General features: G+C 51.8%; 5 protein-coding genes across 5 annotated transcripts; 2 read left to right on the top strand and 3 right to left on the bottom strand.

Annotated features, from left to right (window-relative positions):
• Positions 1-556: 556 nt before the first annotated feature.
• CORC01_07866 (uncharacterized protein) lies at positions 557-1,029 on the top strand (the record flags this gene model as incomplete). The annotated part of the gene is made up of 2 exons (XM_022619501.1): positions 557-718; positions 904-1,029. The coding sequence occupies 2 exons, from the start codon at positions 557-559 to the stop codon at positions 1,027-1,029; spliced, it is 288 nt and encodes a 95-aa protein (XP_022474055.1).
• Positions 1,030-2,942: 1,913 nt separating this feature from the next.
• Positions 2,943-5,434, bottom strand: CORC01_07865 (major facilitator superfamily transporter; the record flags this gene model as incomplete). Its single annotated transcript, XM_022619500.1, has 4 exons — positions 2,943-4,082; positions 4,146-4,529; positions 4,583-4,841; positions 5,217-5,434. Coding segments are annotated over 4 exons (2,001 nt in total), but the record flags the coding sequence as incomplete, so codon positions are not given.
• A 1,958-nt stretch (positions 5,435-7,392) lies between these two features.
• Positions 7,393-8,541, bottom strand: CORC01_07864 (F-box domain-containing protein; the record flags this gene model as incomplete). The annotated part of the gene is made up of 4 exons (XM_022619499.1): positions 7,393-7,475; positions 7,554-7,625; positions 7,689-8,418; positions 8,500-8,541. The coding sequence occupies 4 exons, from the start codon at positions 8,539-8,541 to the stop codon at positions 7,393-7,395; spliced, it is 927 nt and encodes a 308-aa protein (XP_022474053.1).
• Positions 8,542-10,373: 1,832 nt separating this feature from the next.
• On the bottom strand, positions 10,374-10,858 carry CORC01_07863 (uncharacterized protein; the record flags this gene model as incomplete). Its single annotated transcript, XM_022619498.1, has 2 exons — positions 10,374-10,626; positions 10,794-10,858. The coding sequence occupies 2 exons, from the start codon at positions 10,856-10,858 to the stop codon at positions 10,374-10,376; spliced, it is 318 nt and encodes a 105-aa protein (XP_022474052.1).
• A 2,498-nt stretch (positions 10,859-13,356) lies between these two features.
• CORC01_07862 (uncharacterized protein) lies at positions 13,357-15,397 on the top strand (the record flags this gene model as incomplete). The annotated part of the gene is made up of 5 exons (XM_022619497.1): positions 13,357-13,442; positions 13,534-13,606; positions 13,659-13,788; positions 13,853-15,113; positions 15,196-15,397. 5 exons carry the CDS (start codon positions 13,357-13,359, stop codon positions 15,395-15,397), a joined length of 1,752 nt encoding a protein of 583 aa, XP_022474051.1.
• Between the last annotated feature and the right edge of the window lie 230 nt (positions 15,398-15,627).

Below are 15,627 nucleotides of genomic sequence, written 5' to 3'. Positions count from 1 at the left end.
TCGGATGACAGATCGTCACCAAGAACGTCTAGGGTCTTCCTTGACGGCGACACCAATTATAGTCAGGACGGTGCCACCAAAACCTTAAATGCTGAATTGAACCGGGGTCTCAAAGGCCCATTTAACCGAGACCGAAATAGTAGATCACGGATGGGGGGTCCACTCCACGGGAATCCGAGACCGACGGGCTGATTTGCACCGCCATTTTCTATTGTTCCCTTGCGAGATAGCGACATTACGTCCAAACACACGGGCAGTCTTAAAGACGCTGGGCGTTTTTCTGTATCGTCAAACCACCAGCGGACGATGCGGTTCATCATTACACTGGCCATAGAAAGGCCGTACGGGTTTAGAACAAAAGTGGTTGGAGATAATTCATATGGAAAGCTGTATACCCTCTTCCTGATATCTGGATGTCTTGAAAACCATTACACCGTAGCATTCAGTTCCTTTTCAGTGCTTCTCACCGCTGAAATTCCCGTCCTTCGACTTTCTCCCCCCTTGACGGACATACCACCAAAGACCGTCCTCCTAAACACCATACACATCATCAAAAATGGATAAAATCGCCAATATGCGCCTCTCTGACAACCGGCACATGCTGAAAGTCCACATTGCCCAAATCGCAGTGATTCACATCGTCATGGGCCTCTCCGGCGCGAAATTACCCCTCAAGAGCGGACCGATGACCTGTACAAACACCATGTCGTTGGGTATAGTAAGATCCCCCCATCCCCAAAAAAGAGATACAGATATACCGGGATAATGAGAAACCCATTTGCCGTCCTTTTACCCAACGATGGCGTCTTGAGAAAAGTTGATCAACATGAACAGTCTGTAAAATCAATAATCTTCATCATCTACCAAGTCGCAACGCAGCACGTCCCCTGGTTCCGCAGATAGGCTTGTCTGAAAGCCAACGCCATCCTCGATTGCGTCGAGCCCGTCTTCTGCGGCGCAGTCGTCTTGCTGTCCTTCCAAGGCAACATTCAGCGCTGCGTCGGCACAATCGCACTCTCAGCTGGGTGATTGTCGGATGCGGTATCTTGCTCAAGTCTGTGTCCCTTTCCATCTGGAATCCCGAGAAGTAAAAAATGTTTGAAATGCTGGCTGGTAAATCGTTAGGTTCCGTTGAGGAGCAAGAGATGGGGCAGCCGGGAAGAAAGGCCGAGAGAGGGTAACAAAACTCTCAACTTCAACCCTATGAGGACGTTGTCGAGAATGCCTCCGCGACAATGCCATAATGAGCAATGTAGTCTGCCTTTCGGTGATGTCTAGGGAGAAATATGATTTGTTCTTGAGGATTCTTCGTCATGATGAAGTAAAGGAGGGAACCGTGGAGTCATGTCAATGACGAACTATTTCTATTGGCGCAAATGGCAGGGAGGAAAATATCAATAGACGAGTTCAAGAGATAATAGCTACTAATAATAAATAAGCACCCTTCAGTCCAAATCTCCGTGCCGCTCGGCCTACCCACTCACCTGCAACTGACCTCTGCGAATACCAAGTTCCTGGAAGTTGAGCCAACAAGTTCTATCATAGCAACTCGCAGTTGTTTAAGAAGCATCGATTTTGGGCAAAAGATACAAGATAACCAAAAAGGACAGACAGAAGCCACCTGATCCATTACCATAAGTTCAACAAAAGTAAAAAGAAAAAGTCCACAGACTGAATAACAAGCCCGCCCAGAATACAATCGATGCGCCAGTCAATGATGGCTCGACGCCTCGAAATAGCGGGCAACCAAGTAAAGCAATATCGAAGCCCTCAACCTCCAAGTCCGCATAAGCCATCAAACGTAATCAAACCCTCCCACACGAAGATCAGACGAAGGAGCCCCAAGACACCCACCCCCCGGCCCCGAAAAAGATTCAGACGATCAAACGGATTCGCCTACCGAATCGCAACATCCCAATCTCTTCAACATCAGACGAGCCCTACATGAACAATCAGAACATTAGACGACGACGAACAACCCCACCCCCCACCCCTCCCCAGCCCACGACGAAAAGGTATTCAACCAGTCCGCCACTGTTCCAGAAGGTCCGAACCCCCAACATATCTCCAATTATCCAATCCAGTCGTCGCTTTCACACTTCTTCAGCCTCTAGAGACACAGCCCGCACCCTAACACCCTGCAGAAGCACACACCTCGCTACAACAGCCCAGCAATCAGCCACGAACCCTTGGCCACTACGCCTCATCCCTTCCTACATCACGCCTCCTCTGTATAGACAGCAGTCACCTTTCCTTTGGACTTTCTTCTCCCATCACTCAAGCCCGTCACCTCGAGTAAATATCAGCCTGAAACCCAACAACCCAGCCCGCAACCCCCGCCACCCCGGTCCGATCCGCATTGCTCCTCCGTCCCTCATCTCCCCTGACCAGGGCCAAAGCTATTTCCAGTCAACTTCAAATCCCACAATACACAACAAACCAACACCCTCGAGGATTCCCCCCTTCTCGGTCCTGGCCTCATCAACAAAACATCGCAGGCATTAAGTACAGCTACCTTAGGGAGGCATAGACTAGAAAAGCAAACATAAGCGTGGGTTATTCCATGACCCGTGTCATCCCTCCGCCAAGTACTCAGAGAGACTATATAGATTCGTTTTGTGTGCTTAACATGGCTCGCCAAGCCTCGAGTCTCCCATCTTCTTCTTCACGCCTTCATTTTCGTCCGGCCTCACCTCCTATCAATCATGTGACCCCTTGTCCCTTTGCCCGCCTCAGCACTCCATATTTGCCGCCGAACCTGCTGGTATCCCAAGCAGAGGAAAGCAAGGGAACAAATGGTGCTCGCTCGTGTATTCGGAGCTGTCCCCGGCCCTCGACTGGGTCCGCTGCACATATATCCCACCAACTCCCTTTTCAGCCGTCTCGAGTCATTATCCATCATTCCCAATCATTAAATCGAAACCCCACAGAATCGCCCACCCTCAATCCGTATCAAAGAAGCTCCCAGTTCTCTTCAGCATACTCAAATCAACCAGTCCCATGACAAGCCCGTCCATCCTCCTCACCTGCTCATCATAGAGCCACCACGCACAACAGATTGCCATTACGACTAGGATTTGAGCGACGCCGAGCCCGATGACCGTTGACTTCAGGCCGGCCCACATGACAATTGCGCTGGGAATCGTCATGACGAAGATGCCGGCGAACAAGTTCCTCCAACACGTCACACCAGCATCCATATCTGCCACGTTCCTCAGGCACACGTTCATATTAGACGATGTAAACTGGGTCGAGCGCCAGATGACTGACCGGATCGCCGCGTCAATGATTACTACGCCTGCCGCCAGGAAGCCAAGCAGGAATGACAAAAGAGGAAAGGAGAGATGTGCACCAACGCCATCCAGCTTGAAGACGCTTGCAGGGTCCTTTTCGGCCACCTCGGACATTACGGCGTGAGTTTTGAGGCCGAAGGCGAGAATTCCGATAGAAGCCAGGACAGTCCCACCAGCCAACATGCAAAAGGTGTGATAAAACGAGTAATAGGCGTGGCGGTTCTGATAAAAGGCGAGGCCAGCAGTGGCAAGTATCGCAAATACGAACGGCGCCGCCATCAGGGACCCGATGCTGTTCTCCTGGAGCATCCATGGCATGGGGAAGAAGAGGAGCGAGAGAGACTCCGTCAGGCTCCACAGCGCACAGTACGGTATGAAGGTAGTGACGAAGAGCAACAAGGTCGTCGGCGCGACGAAAGCTCTAGGGGCTTGAAGAAGCGTGCGGAGGTCCATCGTGCCGGAGAAAGAAATTGGCTTCATAGTACGCAGGTAAGCCTTGACTTCCTCGACAGATGGTTTTCCGAGCGGCCTGGGAGGCTTGGGCATCCACGACACCCCAGACGCAGGGGTTTGGGCGACGCTCCCACTGGACCACCTCTCGTACGCCGTTTCGGGAGCACCGAACAGGAGGAGCGGGATAGCGATGATCTGAAAGGCGTTGATGATGTCGAACTGAACGGTGAATCGGCCCGCGTTGAAAGAGGCAAGGCCTCCAAACAGAGGCGCGCCCCAGGTCGTCGTGACTGAAAGGAGATTGTAAGTCGTGATGCGACCGCTGCGTTCATGTTCCTAAATTGGAATACGTCAGTAACCATGTCTCGCTTGCGAATTGAGTCTATACAGCGAACTTACAAAGTACGTGTCCTGTATTGAACCAAGAACGAGTGTATCAAACGCGCCCCATCCGAAGCCCTGGAAGACGCGCGCTCCCATGCACTCCCCAAAGCTGTCACCCGCGCGCATGTTCCAAATAGCGCCGATGAAGATAGAGACCATTGAGGCCAAGTACACTGGCCTCTTGCCCCAAATCTTGGACACTGCCAGACCAAAAAGACCTGTAAAGGCAGATATGACAAGCGGTACGGCCGTCAAAGATGCTACTGCTGTATAAGAAACACTGAACCTGACGGCGAGAACACTATTGACGCTCATGTATGCCGTCTTCATTCCCCCTACCAGGCCGACGGTCATCAGTAGAGCGATAAAGTTGAGTTCCTTCTTCCACTGCGGCCAGTTCTGTAGCATGAGGTAAGTGTCCGCCCACCGAAGATAGGCCGACTCAAACCTACCAATGGATCATCCGGGTCATCGTTTGGCTGAGGACTAAGTTCTGTTTTCGAGTGTTTCCCAGTGCCATACTTGATCTTGCGTTGAGTCACGGTCGTCGAGAAGGATAGCCGCTTTGTCGAACTCGTAATCGGTCGAGGGGGGTCGTCTTTTGGGGGCGGTGGCGGGGGCCTCTCGAACGACATCCTCCTCATGGCCTTCTCCGATGCAGTATGGCTCCCCTCTGGCTGCGCCAAATCAAGCTCGCCCTTTTCCATGTCCCTCTCCATCACTCCAAAATGCTGAGTTGTCGAGCCAAGTATCGTAGTCGCATAAAAGGAGCGCAGCTCCGGTGAAGGTAAAGACTGATGAATCAAGAGGAGGAAAAAAAAGACAAAAAGAAAGCGGGGGAAGGCGAAGTTACAACCAGTCCGTGAAGTATGAATGAAGAATTATGGAACCAAGCAGAAGAGGGTCTAGAAGAGGGAATGATTAATTAGATTCGATATTAGATGATAGCGTCATCCACACAACTAAGCTGATACAAAACCCCACGGCACGTTGAAAGATGGAAATTACCAGTCGACATCCGGCCGTCATCAAGAAAAAGACGGACAATGATTCTCGACGGTTGCCAGCGACCTAATGCGAACTCACGGGCCTTGCGCATGACAGGCCCCCGACATACCAGGCATTATGCCGGCGGCGATGGCCAGGAGTTCGGTCTGGTCTCCCGGGGCATCGTTGGACGAGACACGGTTGCAGGGATACCGAGCATTGTCAGAATGGCCCCCGGCCGATGCGTGCTCGGACCACCGCCGGCCTGGACGGACGACGCGCTGAAACCTTCCTGATGCTGGACTTGTCTCTAGGTTACTTCAATGGACCTGTTGATATTGTTTCGCCGACCAGGCACTATACAGCCTTAAAATGAGGCCGGCTCTTGGTTGAGGCTCAGATCGAATTTGACGGTCTCAGAAATGGCTGTTAATGCCTGCCTGGGCTTTGTGCGTGGTGCGGCCGATGCTAAAGCAAGTTTAATTGGAATCCAGGCCAGTCGATCGCAGGTTGCAGAACTTGACAGATGTATCACACCAGATGATGGTGAGCAGAGTCCCCGATGTTTCCCCTGTTCCCTTCCATTTTGACTTTGACAGGTGGGAAACCGTTGACACTTGACGCCCGTTCAACACACGGCCCAAGGTGGAATGGAATACCCGGTTCAGCTCCAGTGTACGGATACGGCTGAGGGTAGTGTACCGTTGAGGATATTCCGCCTGCAACTCCCAAAACCATGTTTGATTGCAGGCCAACGTTGCCTGTCGGGCTCAAGACCTCTCATCTTGCCTAGCCACATCTTGATCCCGTGGTGTTCGGCATCACAATTTTTGACTTCCCGGCATCTGTAACCGACTGAACTTACCAAACCTCTTGCCAAGTTGTTTCTTTTGTTTCTTTGGGGCTGGTCTCGGTAAACTGGCCCGCTCGCTGTGGGTTGGAGGGTTGGAGGAAGGGGGAGGGGGGGGACTCCTTCGTTGCAGGCCGTTCCGCAAACCCCGAAGAACCAGGATCCTTGCCGGATTGCGCAGAGTCAAATCTGCGGCCCTTCTTGCGGCAATATAATTCGCGAGCAAAGAAGCCTACTTGTCAGACCCCCGACTCAACAGTCATTTGAGTGCGACAGAGTTGCCCACGTCGAATATTGCAAACTCCGCTCGGACCATCTGCTGTCGGTCAATCGACACTAGTCCATGCACACTGACTGGCAGCCAACGATCCTTTGGCTGAAGTCTTTGATGTTGTGGCAACGATCTGAACATCGTGTCAACGTGCTTGCAGCCGATGGGATGCGACCGCCTCAATGACCTGCGAGCTAGTGAGAGATGGATGTTCATCGCTGTTTGTCTGCCGTACTGCCCCTCTGTCCCTCGTCCAGAGCGCTCGGTTAAAGGAATGCCCCCGCAGTGTCGATCATACATGGAGCAGTCGGATGTGTATGGAGTGTCATCCAAGGGGAGAAATCCACCATATCGCGATTCGTGGCATATGCTTGTTCAATTCAGCTTCCCGAACAACCTTGGCAATCGCGTCGTCAAGGCCGGGAGGTTCTATGTTGTCTTGTAAATCCTGATGACCATCACCCTTTTCTATCCGCGTGGTCGGAACTGGCCTATTCGCGGTGTAACCCTCATCTAGATTAGATTCGCCCAAACGCCATTTCCAATTCCCACGTTGTATCTGTCCCCGCGGACAACTGATTCCAATCAATGTCCATCGTCCTTCTCCATTACGCCAGGCGAATGATGATGTCGCCAAGATGCTGAAACGTCGACTCTTTTGTATCTAATGCATGCGTCTCATGCAATGCGTGGCTGGTCTTGCGGCCTCGACGAGAGCGACATGCGACGTGTTTCGCTCGTCTGCAGTCCCAAAGGATCTTTTCGTTCCGAGTTTCCCTATATTCCTTGTCGATAGACAGGAGCTGAGATGTAACGACTGGTATATAGCTTGCCCGAGTCCTGACATAGCCACTCCATTTACATAACAGCAACTGCTTGAGGCTGAAAAGGTCGCATAGCGGGTGCCATTAAGACGGTCTCCACTGCGTGGGCGCTCTTTGCATCGAGAGGCATGACAAATCCTATAAAGAGGGGGTACATAGTAAGTAAAATGGTCTGGAATAGTCTGAAGAAATATGGTTGCATGAGTGTTTTGCCGCTGGACGTTCGTCACAAAGGTGGCCGCTACTGAGTGGTCAAGTTATGGGAATCGTTCCACCTGGAGAGGCTAGTCGGTAGCGACCACGAGTGAGCCAATGCTGGCTTGCGGGACCCTAGGCCAATCGCATTACCCTTCGAAACTTTTCGATGTTGGATTCGCGATTGAAGGTCGTGGGTACCGTGAGCCTCTTGGTGCCTGTAGGTGTTGTGTGTGCCCGGCCCGGTGTCGGTCGGATGGATGGAACTTTTCAAGAAGCTATGGTGGTTGATTTACCTGAGTCGACAACTTCCTGCACTGCTGACTTCTCCACGGCCAGCAATACTTGACTTGTGCGGACCAGCAACTCTGATGCCGTGGTTAGCCGCTTGTCCTTTGCCTGTTTGATGGAGCAAATCGTATCGAACTTACCTTCGTAGTGAAGAGAGTACGCGACGGGAGGATCCTCGTCCAATCCACGGTATGCGGGTAAGCGCTCCTTGGTGACCTCGGTGACGCTGAATCGCAGTCCCACATTCTTTGTAGAGTCGGCCCACAAGATTGTGCTCTCGTCAATCCGCTGCTGATCTCCGTCTGCCGAACATATGGTGCTCCTGGCGGCTGCCTTCGCTAGCCAGTGTCTCCAGACGCGTACCACGCCATTTTCAATATTGCTGTGGCTGGCAAGGAGACCAGGGTTCGGGCCTGACTTCACCAGGCTGGTTGTTGTGCAAAGCTGAGAGAAGAGCTCGCCGTCATCCAGGATGAGTTCTTGAGTGACCGGTTGGTCACCCATCTCTTGCTCAAGTGGGGCACCCGGCATACGTCGACCGAACACCCTCCGCATGCGCCGCGTCTCTTCGGAGACGACCGGGCGGAAGTGAGAGTAGAGGTGGGAGAGATCATGCAAGTCCATATCTTCTTCACCGGTCCATTGGTAGTTCAAAAAATCGACTCCTGTGAATCTACACGTCATGGACGGTGTCGAGTTCCTGACACTTGGATGGTAGCTCTCTAACATCACCTCGTGTCCTTCCATTTTCTCGGTGTGGAGTAGGCGGTGTTGTAGGATTGTGGTGGCGGTAGCATTGAAGCGGCGGTCGACAAGTGTTAATGGAAGCAGATCGCGGGACTCGAATGTGGAGAGGATCGCGATGAGGAGCTGTTCGGGGAGAGGGTAGTTAGCAAGTGTGCGGCACGAGAGTGATTACGCGTAGTTGCACTAAGTAAAGGGTGAACGTACCTCGTTGGGTAACGAGTCTATTGGTGTTCTTACTCCAGACATGTTGATATCGATGATGTGGCTGCAAAAGAGTAGAAATGTTCGAGATGTTGATGATGTTATATAAAATGTTGGCTCAAGGCGTTTAGGAGGGATCGGAACAGTTCCGCGAAGACATGTTGAGGGTGGTCATGTTTAAGTTTAAGTAACCTCGTGGTGAGTTCGAAGCAAAGTCAAAAGGGGAGTGTATGCTGGGATACGAGGTGTGGATGGAGAGAGTGGCCGGATTCGAGGGCAAGTTACGAATGTAGACGACGGCACTCTGGAAGATGCACGCCGATAAGATGGAGATGCCGAAAGTGAGGTAGTCAATCGACGGGGGCCCTTGCAGGAACGAAGATCCTGTTGGTGAGTAGGGACGCGATGACGAGGGTGTGTCTGCTGTTCGGACTTTTTATGGCGCGATTGGGACTGATGCGATGGTCGTGCTTTGGTGCAAATCAGCCGCGCGAGGTGGCTGATGTAGGGTGAATGGTCGCGGGAGAGTCGACAACGAAGTGGAGGCGGTGACATGTCGGCCAGAAGTTGGATGATTCGAGACAGGGAAGTGGGCTTGGGAAAGCGCGGTGAGTGGAGAACAGCCGGGCCGCTACGGGCCTGCCTATTTCCATTGCAATATCCGGCCAGCTACCGTGTGCCCGGTGTCGGTCAGTGCCGGTGAGGTGGCCAGGTGGCTCCTTCCTCTCGAGAATGGCGACGAGGGCTGCCTTCTGAGAGGCTATGGCCCAGCCAATTGTGGCTGCATGACTAAGGATGTCTCATGCGCCACGCGTTTTTCGGACAAGCGTGTTTACGAACCGAAAGATCCCGTGGTGGAATCTGCACCTGCCTTACCTTACCTAAGGTAAGTACGTACAAGCCTTAGTACTCCGTAAGGTACCTCACCTTCCTGCGCAGTTTCTTCGCTTCTGCACTTTGTTCGCCTGTACCCGTCCGACAGCACCACGCCAAGTCTGAAAGCAACACTTGGCCACACTCTCTTCAATAGCATCAGCACCATCATCTTCGAGGCGGCCTAGCATTGCCCAGCCATCAGTTCATTCGATATTGATACGGAAGGCGCAACGACCTGTGCCTTGAAGCTCAAAAAGACGAAGAAAAAAAAAAAGAGTAGCCAGGCGTCTATCCAGTACCATTGTCCGGCATTGACCGTCATCTACCGGTTTTGTCCGACCCTGAAGGATAGCATCATGATCACCCCATCCCAATCGTCTTACGAGCCTCCCGAGTCAGAACCCACTCTTGTACTACCGAATATTCAGGCGGTGGGAGCCTCAATCTCGGAATTCGTCCCAACTTCGCAGTTCAGGTCTAGACCTCCCAGCCCTGTTTCGCCGGTTGATTTTCTCTCCGAGTTAAGAGCGAACGTGGGCCAGATTCCATCTCGAAGAACGTCTGGCCATGCACACGCCCACGCATCCCCCCACACATCCCTGCTTCCCGAGGCGCCTGTTCCTGTCGTTTCCCTGTCCGGCCCGCCGAGATAACAACAACGCTCATGGCGTGACATGCCGTTACCCACAGCGCAGCCACGGCGCAGATCAAGCCCGATACAGCCGAAGCTCACGCAGAGTTCATGGTTCTCTTGGGCTGCGGTACATATATGCAGGAAAATCCCCGTAACACATGCGCTTGTTTCTTGTTATCGTCGTATTATTACGAATACCTACGGTACGTCTACGACTCGGATCAGGAAGACAAAAGTGTGAAGTTACTTTTTTTTCATCTCTCCAGCCGGCCAATCTCTGTCGTCGTGTGCCGCACACCCTCGCCCTGCCTTACAACCCTCTCTCGTAGGTATTCAGCACAACATCTTCCATCGTCGAGGTACATCATCACATCATACGCCATACGCCATCTACCTTATCCCTCATGCGGCAGCGACGGAGGCCGCGGAACGATCCCGTCGCTGGCCGCGGAACGACATACTCGCTGAACCTGTAGTCCCGAACGATGACCTCACCGCCGGAGGTCTGTCGCGCTGGACACGCCGGAGAAGTTGACGCCGGCCGACAGCGCGCTGCCTCTGCCGGTGACCCGTATGTCGTAGGAGAATCCACACCTATCGATAGCCCCTCTCGGACCGATCTAAAAAGCCACGAGTAGATGTATGAAGGCCACTCACATGGATGCTGGGCTGCGACGCGGGATGCAAGGCGATGATCTCGGTTCGGAGGTAACCGCCTGGCGCGAGATTGGGCAGTATAGTCACCTCTGACCTGCGGCAGTTGTTTTTGAGCATGTCCGTGCCTTACACCTCGTCGTCGCTTGTGTAGCCATACTCGGAGATCTCGAACAAATCCGAAGACCCGCTCACCATTGTTGACCGTTCCTAAGGTTCACGATGACAGGACCGCGGTGGTTTCTTCTGACAGCCGTGTCGCACGATCGGTAGCCCCAGCTGCCGGTTCTTCTTCACCGACACCATGCTCCCAGCTGTGTTTCGGCATGCTTTTTGGTAAGCCATACGTCGTTTATCGTGAGTCAAGTGAAGAGGTGGGCTGTTGGAGGAATGCGGTGACTTGCAGGAAACCTCGCATGCACCGGGTACGCTTGTAGTCATGCAGATATTGCGACGTAAATCAGTGAAGGTGGCGCCCATGACCGGTTTGTTGCTTGGTTGCTTGACTATGTGGTGGTCCTACGGGTCCGGTGGCAATGCCGAGGAGTGTCGGCCTATCGGAAGTCTGTGTCAGAAGCCCCCTCGGTTTGCGGTGTTAGTTCACAGCTGCTGCAAATTAACACCCCGGGAAGGCAGCCATGGACATTCCGACAGTGCAAGTTGAGGGATCACGGATGGCGCTTCCCGCTGTGCAATTTGCACAGCATACTCCCTCGCCGAGACGTTTTCCGTAAATCGATCGTACATGGAGAAGACGTCCAGAGAGTCAACGGGCGAGAGGCCGCACCTGGGTCATCTTCTCCCCTTCACTGCTTGAGGTAACGGGCAAAAGATTCTTCTTTCCCGCGCCAAGTGAATTTGGAGCCCTTCAGTCACACATAGCCGTCAATGCTTGTATAAGCCGTGCCGATGAGACTACGATGATCTAAGAATTTCCAGAGTGCATCAGGTTCCCCCTGACAATAGGTACTGTGACTACCTTGTTCGGTTGCCTGTTTGCGGACCAGACCGGGACGGAATGCCTCTCGGGGCGCCGGCCTCCCGTAGGCGGACCCACAACCCATGTGTGGACACCCGTATGACCAGACTCCACCCCGGCCTCCAGGACCCATCTTCCAGCGATCGACGGTACAGCACCCAGCCCAAAGAAACTTTCGCTCTGTATCAGTTCGATTATTCGAGGTCACGTAGCGTTCCCTTTCCAGCGGTGCAAACCATTATCCTGAGTCGCCTCTCAAACCTGTCTCCGACTTCACCGTGGATACCTACCTAAGATATCTTACCTTTTCCCCCCACACCCTTCTTTCTCAATATTTCTTCCCATACTAATCTTTCCCAACTCGCTTTCCACCTTCCTACCTACCAGATCACCTTATCGAAGTCGAGTCTCGGCCGGAGCTGCTTGCCTTCCCATGACCTGACGTCGGCCTTGGATGGTGAGATGAATGGCAGCGCCTCGAGTAATGTCAACTTCAACCCCAAGTTGAACCCTACAAACGCGACAGACTCATCCACCGCCGCCATTGCTACTATATCGCTCAGGTGCGGCCGGATCACCCGCGAAGAGGCCCAGAGTGATCTATTTATGGGGCACCCCTTTTCGGTTGTATCTGGCTGCAGGGCGGGTTTAGGACCCATACTAGCAGGGGCGTACGCTCATTTGCTGTTTGCTGAAATGATTCAGGCAGCAGCCGAGTGACACGTCAGCTGATCTTCAAAAAGGACGCATTGCTGACGCCCGCAGATGAGCTCCTCCCCATCGAATATCATAGCCAAGGCACTGTTATGGCACGAGACGAGGAAGAGATGAACCCGATTAGTGATTCTGAAGCAGGTATGACTTCTAGCATTCTTATCAACAACCTCAAGATAAGCCTAACGCAGAGTAGCCATCCCGTCTTTCGATGCTCCTGACAGTCTTCCCTATGATGTCTGCTTTGGAATGGTGAGCGCAATTTCTCAGCGTCGGCTTTAACCAGAGAAACGCACTAACCAATCTGGATAGCTTCTTCTCGAGGGGAGTCGCATGAGTGCAGATATAAGCCCAGCAAACAATGCAAAGCCATTGCGAATATCCTTTTTCGATAAATTTGTGATGCTTCACAACGAAAGCAACAGCGCGTTAGCTGCTGTGGTGCACTCAGAAGCCCTGTCTTGCCTTGCACGAGAATGCTTCGTGACTTTAGTCGCAACGATGGAGGGGCCAAAGAGTCAGAATTGCAAGCCCAGCGTGACAAATGCGAGGTCATGGAATCAGATTCCGGTTTGCCTCATACGGTTTGTTGTCCATGGTCTCTTGTCAGAGAAGGAGCATGTCACGAGGATACTGGACGCTGGGGGGCTTTACCTGCAACGACCAGACAGCTCAGAATATGACGTTAGGGTAAGGTATTTCAATCCCATGTACCTTGTACCTACGGGCAAGGACATACCGGAACGAATAGAATTCCGCGGGAGTTTGATTGGGAACCAGACAACCACATCTTTTGATGAGTTCCCGCTCGGGGAGGTCATAAAAGACCAAGTTCAGAACGTCTTTGATGAACCAACTGTCTCCAGCTTAGTTTTGCCGCTGAATGTGAAGCAAAGCTCGAGGATAATAACAAAATTGAAGTGGTACGTTTGGCAAGACATGAAAGTTGAGCAAGCGAGCTAATCATAAACATCCTAGTCACCAGGTTGAGGCCCTCAACGTAATGGTACGAAGAGAGCATGGAGACCCAAACATTGATACAACATATCCATCTCTATGGGAGAAGTGTGTCCAGGGAGAAGAAACGACGTAAGTCTTGATTTTGAGATGAATAGATGGGCCTTTTTATTCCCGATGTGCTATTGCAACTTTAGTGGCTATTCTGATTACCTTTAATCAGATACCGGCATGCTATAACGGGTTTTACTCAAGCCGCACCTCTCCCCAGCGTTAGTGGAGGCATCCTAGCTGATGTATGCAAACCGTTTCGCCTAATATTCAAAAGAAAAAGACTGACTTAGCCAGGAAATGGGACTCGGGAAGACACTCTCTACTCTTGCACTCATCTGCCATCACCTCGATAAGATACCGAATATCTCGTCGTGCCAGACCGATGCAATGACCAGGGTTTCTCTGGTAGTGGCACCAAAGTCGAGTATGTTATTTCCACGATAGTATGGTGCTCCGGAACTGAGATAGTGTTGACTGACGGAAGTAAGCAATCTTTGGATGGCAGCATCAGATCGAAACGTACGCATCCCACCAGTTTAAAATGGCCCTGACGCAAGCTGAACGTAGCAGACATATCAAACCCGGCAATATACGGAGTCTCGTGTTTCTTGGCCCCACACGACACCAATTTATCTACTCACTGCCCAAGTTGGACGTAGTTCTTACTACATATGATACTCTTCGCTCAGACTGGATGTCTAACGGCCCGCTATACAACTTTACCTGGGCTAGAGTCATTCTGGACGAAGGCAAGAAGATTTCCCTATATCTCTTTTTCTTACTAATGAACGAACTATCAGCTCACAAGATTCGCAATTGCTCAACAAAGACTTTCCTCGCAGCATCCGCACTCCGCGCCCGGTCCCGTTGGTGTCTAACTGGAACCCCGATCCAAAACTCGCTTGATGATTTCGGGTCTTTATTGGCGTTCATACGAGTTCCCCCTTTCACATCGCGCGACCAGTTTCGTTTTTGGATTTCTTCGCCCATTATGCTCAACCAACAACGAGACATGAAACAGTTGCGAAAACTCGTGGCTGCCACTTGTTTGCGCCGCACCAAGCTGCGCTTGAATACGGCACTCAACTTGCCAAAGAAGACAGAGCACATTGAGGTTGTGGACATGACACCCGAGGAGAGATGCATCTACGACTTTTTTATGAAGAGGTCCTATCTACTGGCTCATGATGAATCCAAAAAGGTCCAGGAGATCTCTGCATGCGATGATGACCATCCCAAAAAGAGGCAAAAAAAGAATGCGTACAGTGTCAACCAACAGCTTACGACCCGCAGCAGAAGTGGTCAAAATCCTGTTGTTCTGATTTCGATCTTGCGGTTGATTTGCGATCATGGAGAGGCACTACTTCCAACCATCGCTCTAAAGGCATGGCAAAACCGAGACCCGGGGGAAATCACGTGGGACTTTCTTCAAACAACGGCTGAAAAAGATTCGGACGATGTCTTCAATGTTGAAGAAGCTGAAAACGCAACAGAGCTGCAGGACGCACATACGCTGGAAAATGCAAGGAAAGGTGGCGCCGATGGAGGTAGTATTACTCAAGAACGATCTGTATTGCCGATTCATCCTGCCATCTCGACGGGAGAAGAACACTCGCATACAAAGATAAGGAGGAAAAACGTCGGCCAAAAGTTTTCTCCATCATCCAAAGTCTCAGCCGTGCTTCGGAACATACTGCACACGCTTCCAAAAGGGGACTCTTGCGATAATCATATTCCCCCAGTCAAGAGGTCAGTCCTTTCGAACACTTTAACTCCATCATGTCTATCTATTTCTTTAGTTGAACAGCCGCTCACTATTGCTCGTCCAAAGTGTGATATTTTCGAGCTGGATCGGCATGCTTGATCTAATTGGTAGCGCTCTGATTCCGCACCTTTCCTCCTACAATTTGACCTACGCCCGCCTGGACGGCAGCTGTGACTTGCAACAGCGCCGCAACGCCATCATCAAATTTGTAAATGATGACAGATGTGTTGTATTGTTGGCTACTGTCGGTGCTACAGGTGAAGGGTAAGTGTCGACTTCAAGACCTGCGTTCACTAATAGCTTCATATTTGCACTCGAAATTGGGCCCAAAGGAACGAATCAGATGCTAATGGAAGTCTGGTCTGTAGGATCAATCTGACTGTCGCCTCTGAGGTACACATCGTCGAGCCGCTTTGGAATCCCATGGCAGAAGTGCAGGCAATCGACCGCGTGCATCGCATGGGTCAGACTCGGGAGGTAAAGGTTATGAAATACTGT

This window comes from Colletotrichum orchidophilum (genome assembly GCF_001831195.1).
Source record: "Colletotrichum orchidophilum strain IMI 309357 chromosome Unknown Scaffold_64.1, whole genome shotgun sequence".
NCBI classification, from domain to species: domain Eukaryota; kingdom Fungi; phylum Ascomycota; class Sordariomycetes; order Glomerellales; family Glomerellaceae; genus Colletotrichum; species Colletotrichum orchidophilum.
The sequence above is the reverse complement of the archived record's forward strand: the minus strand, read 5'-3'. Positions and strand labels throughout refer to the sequence as shown.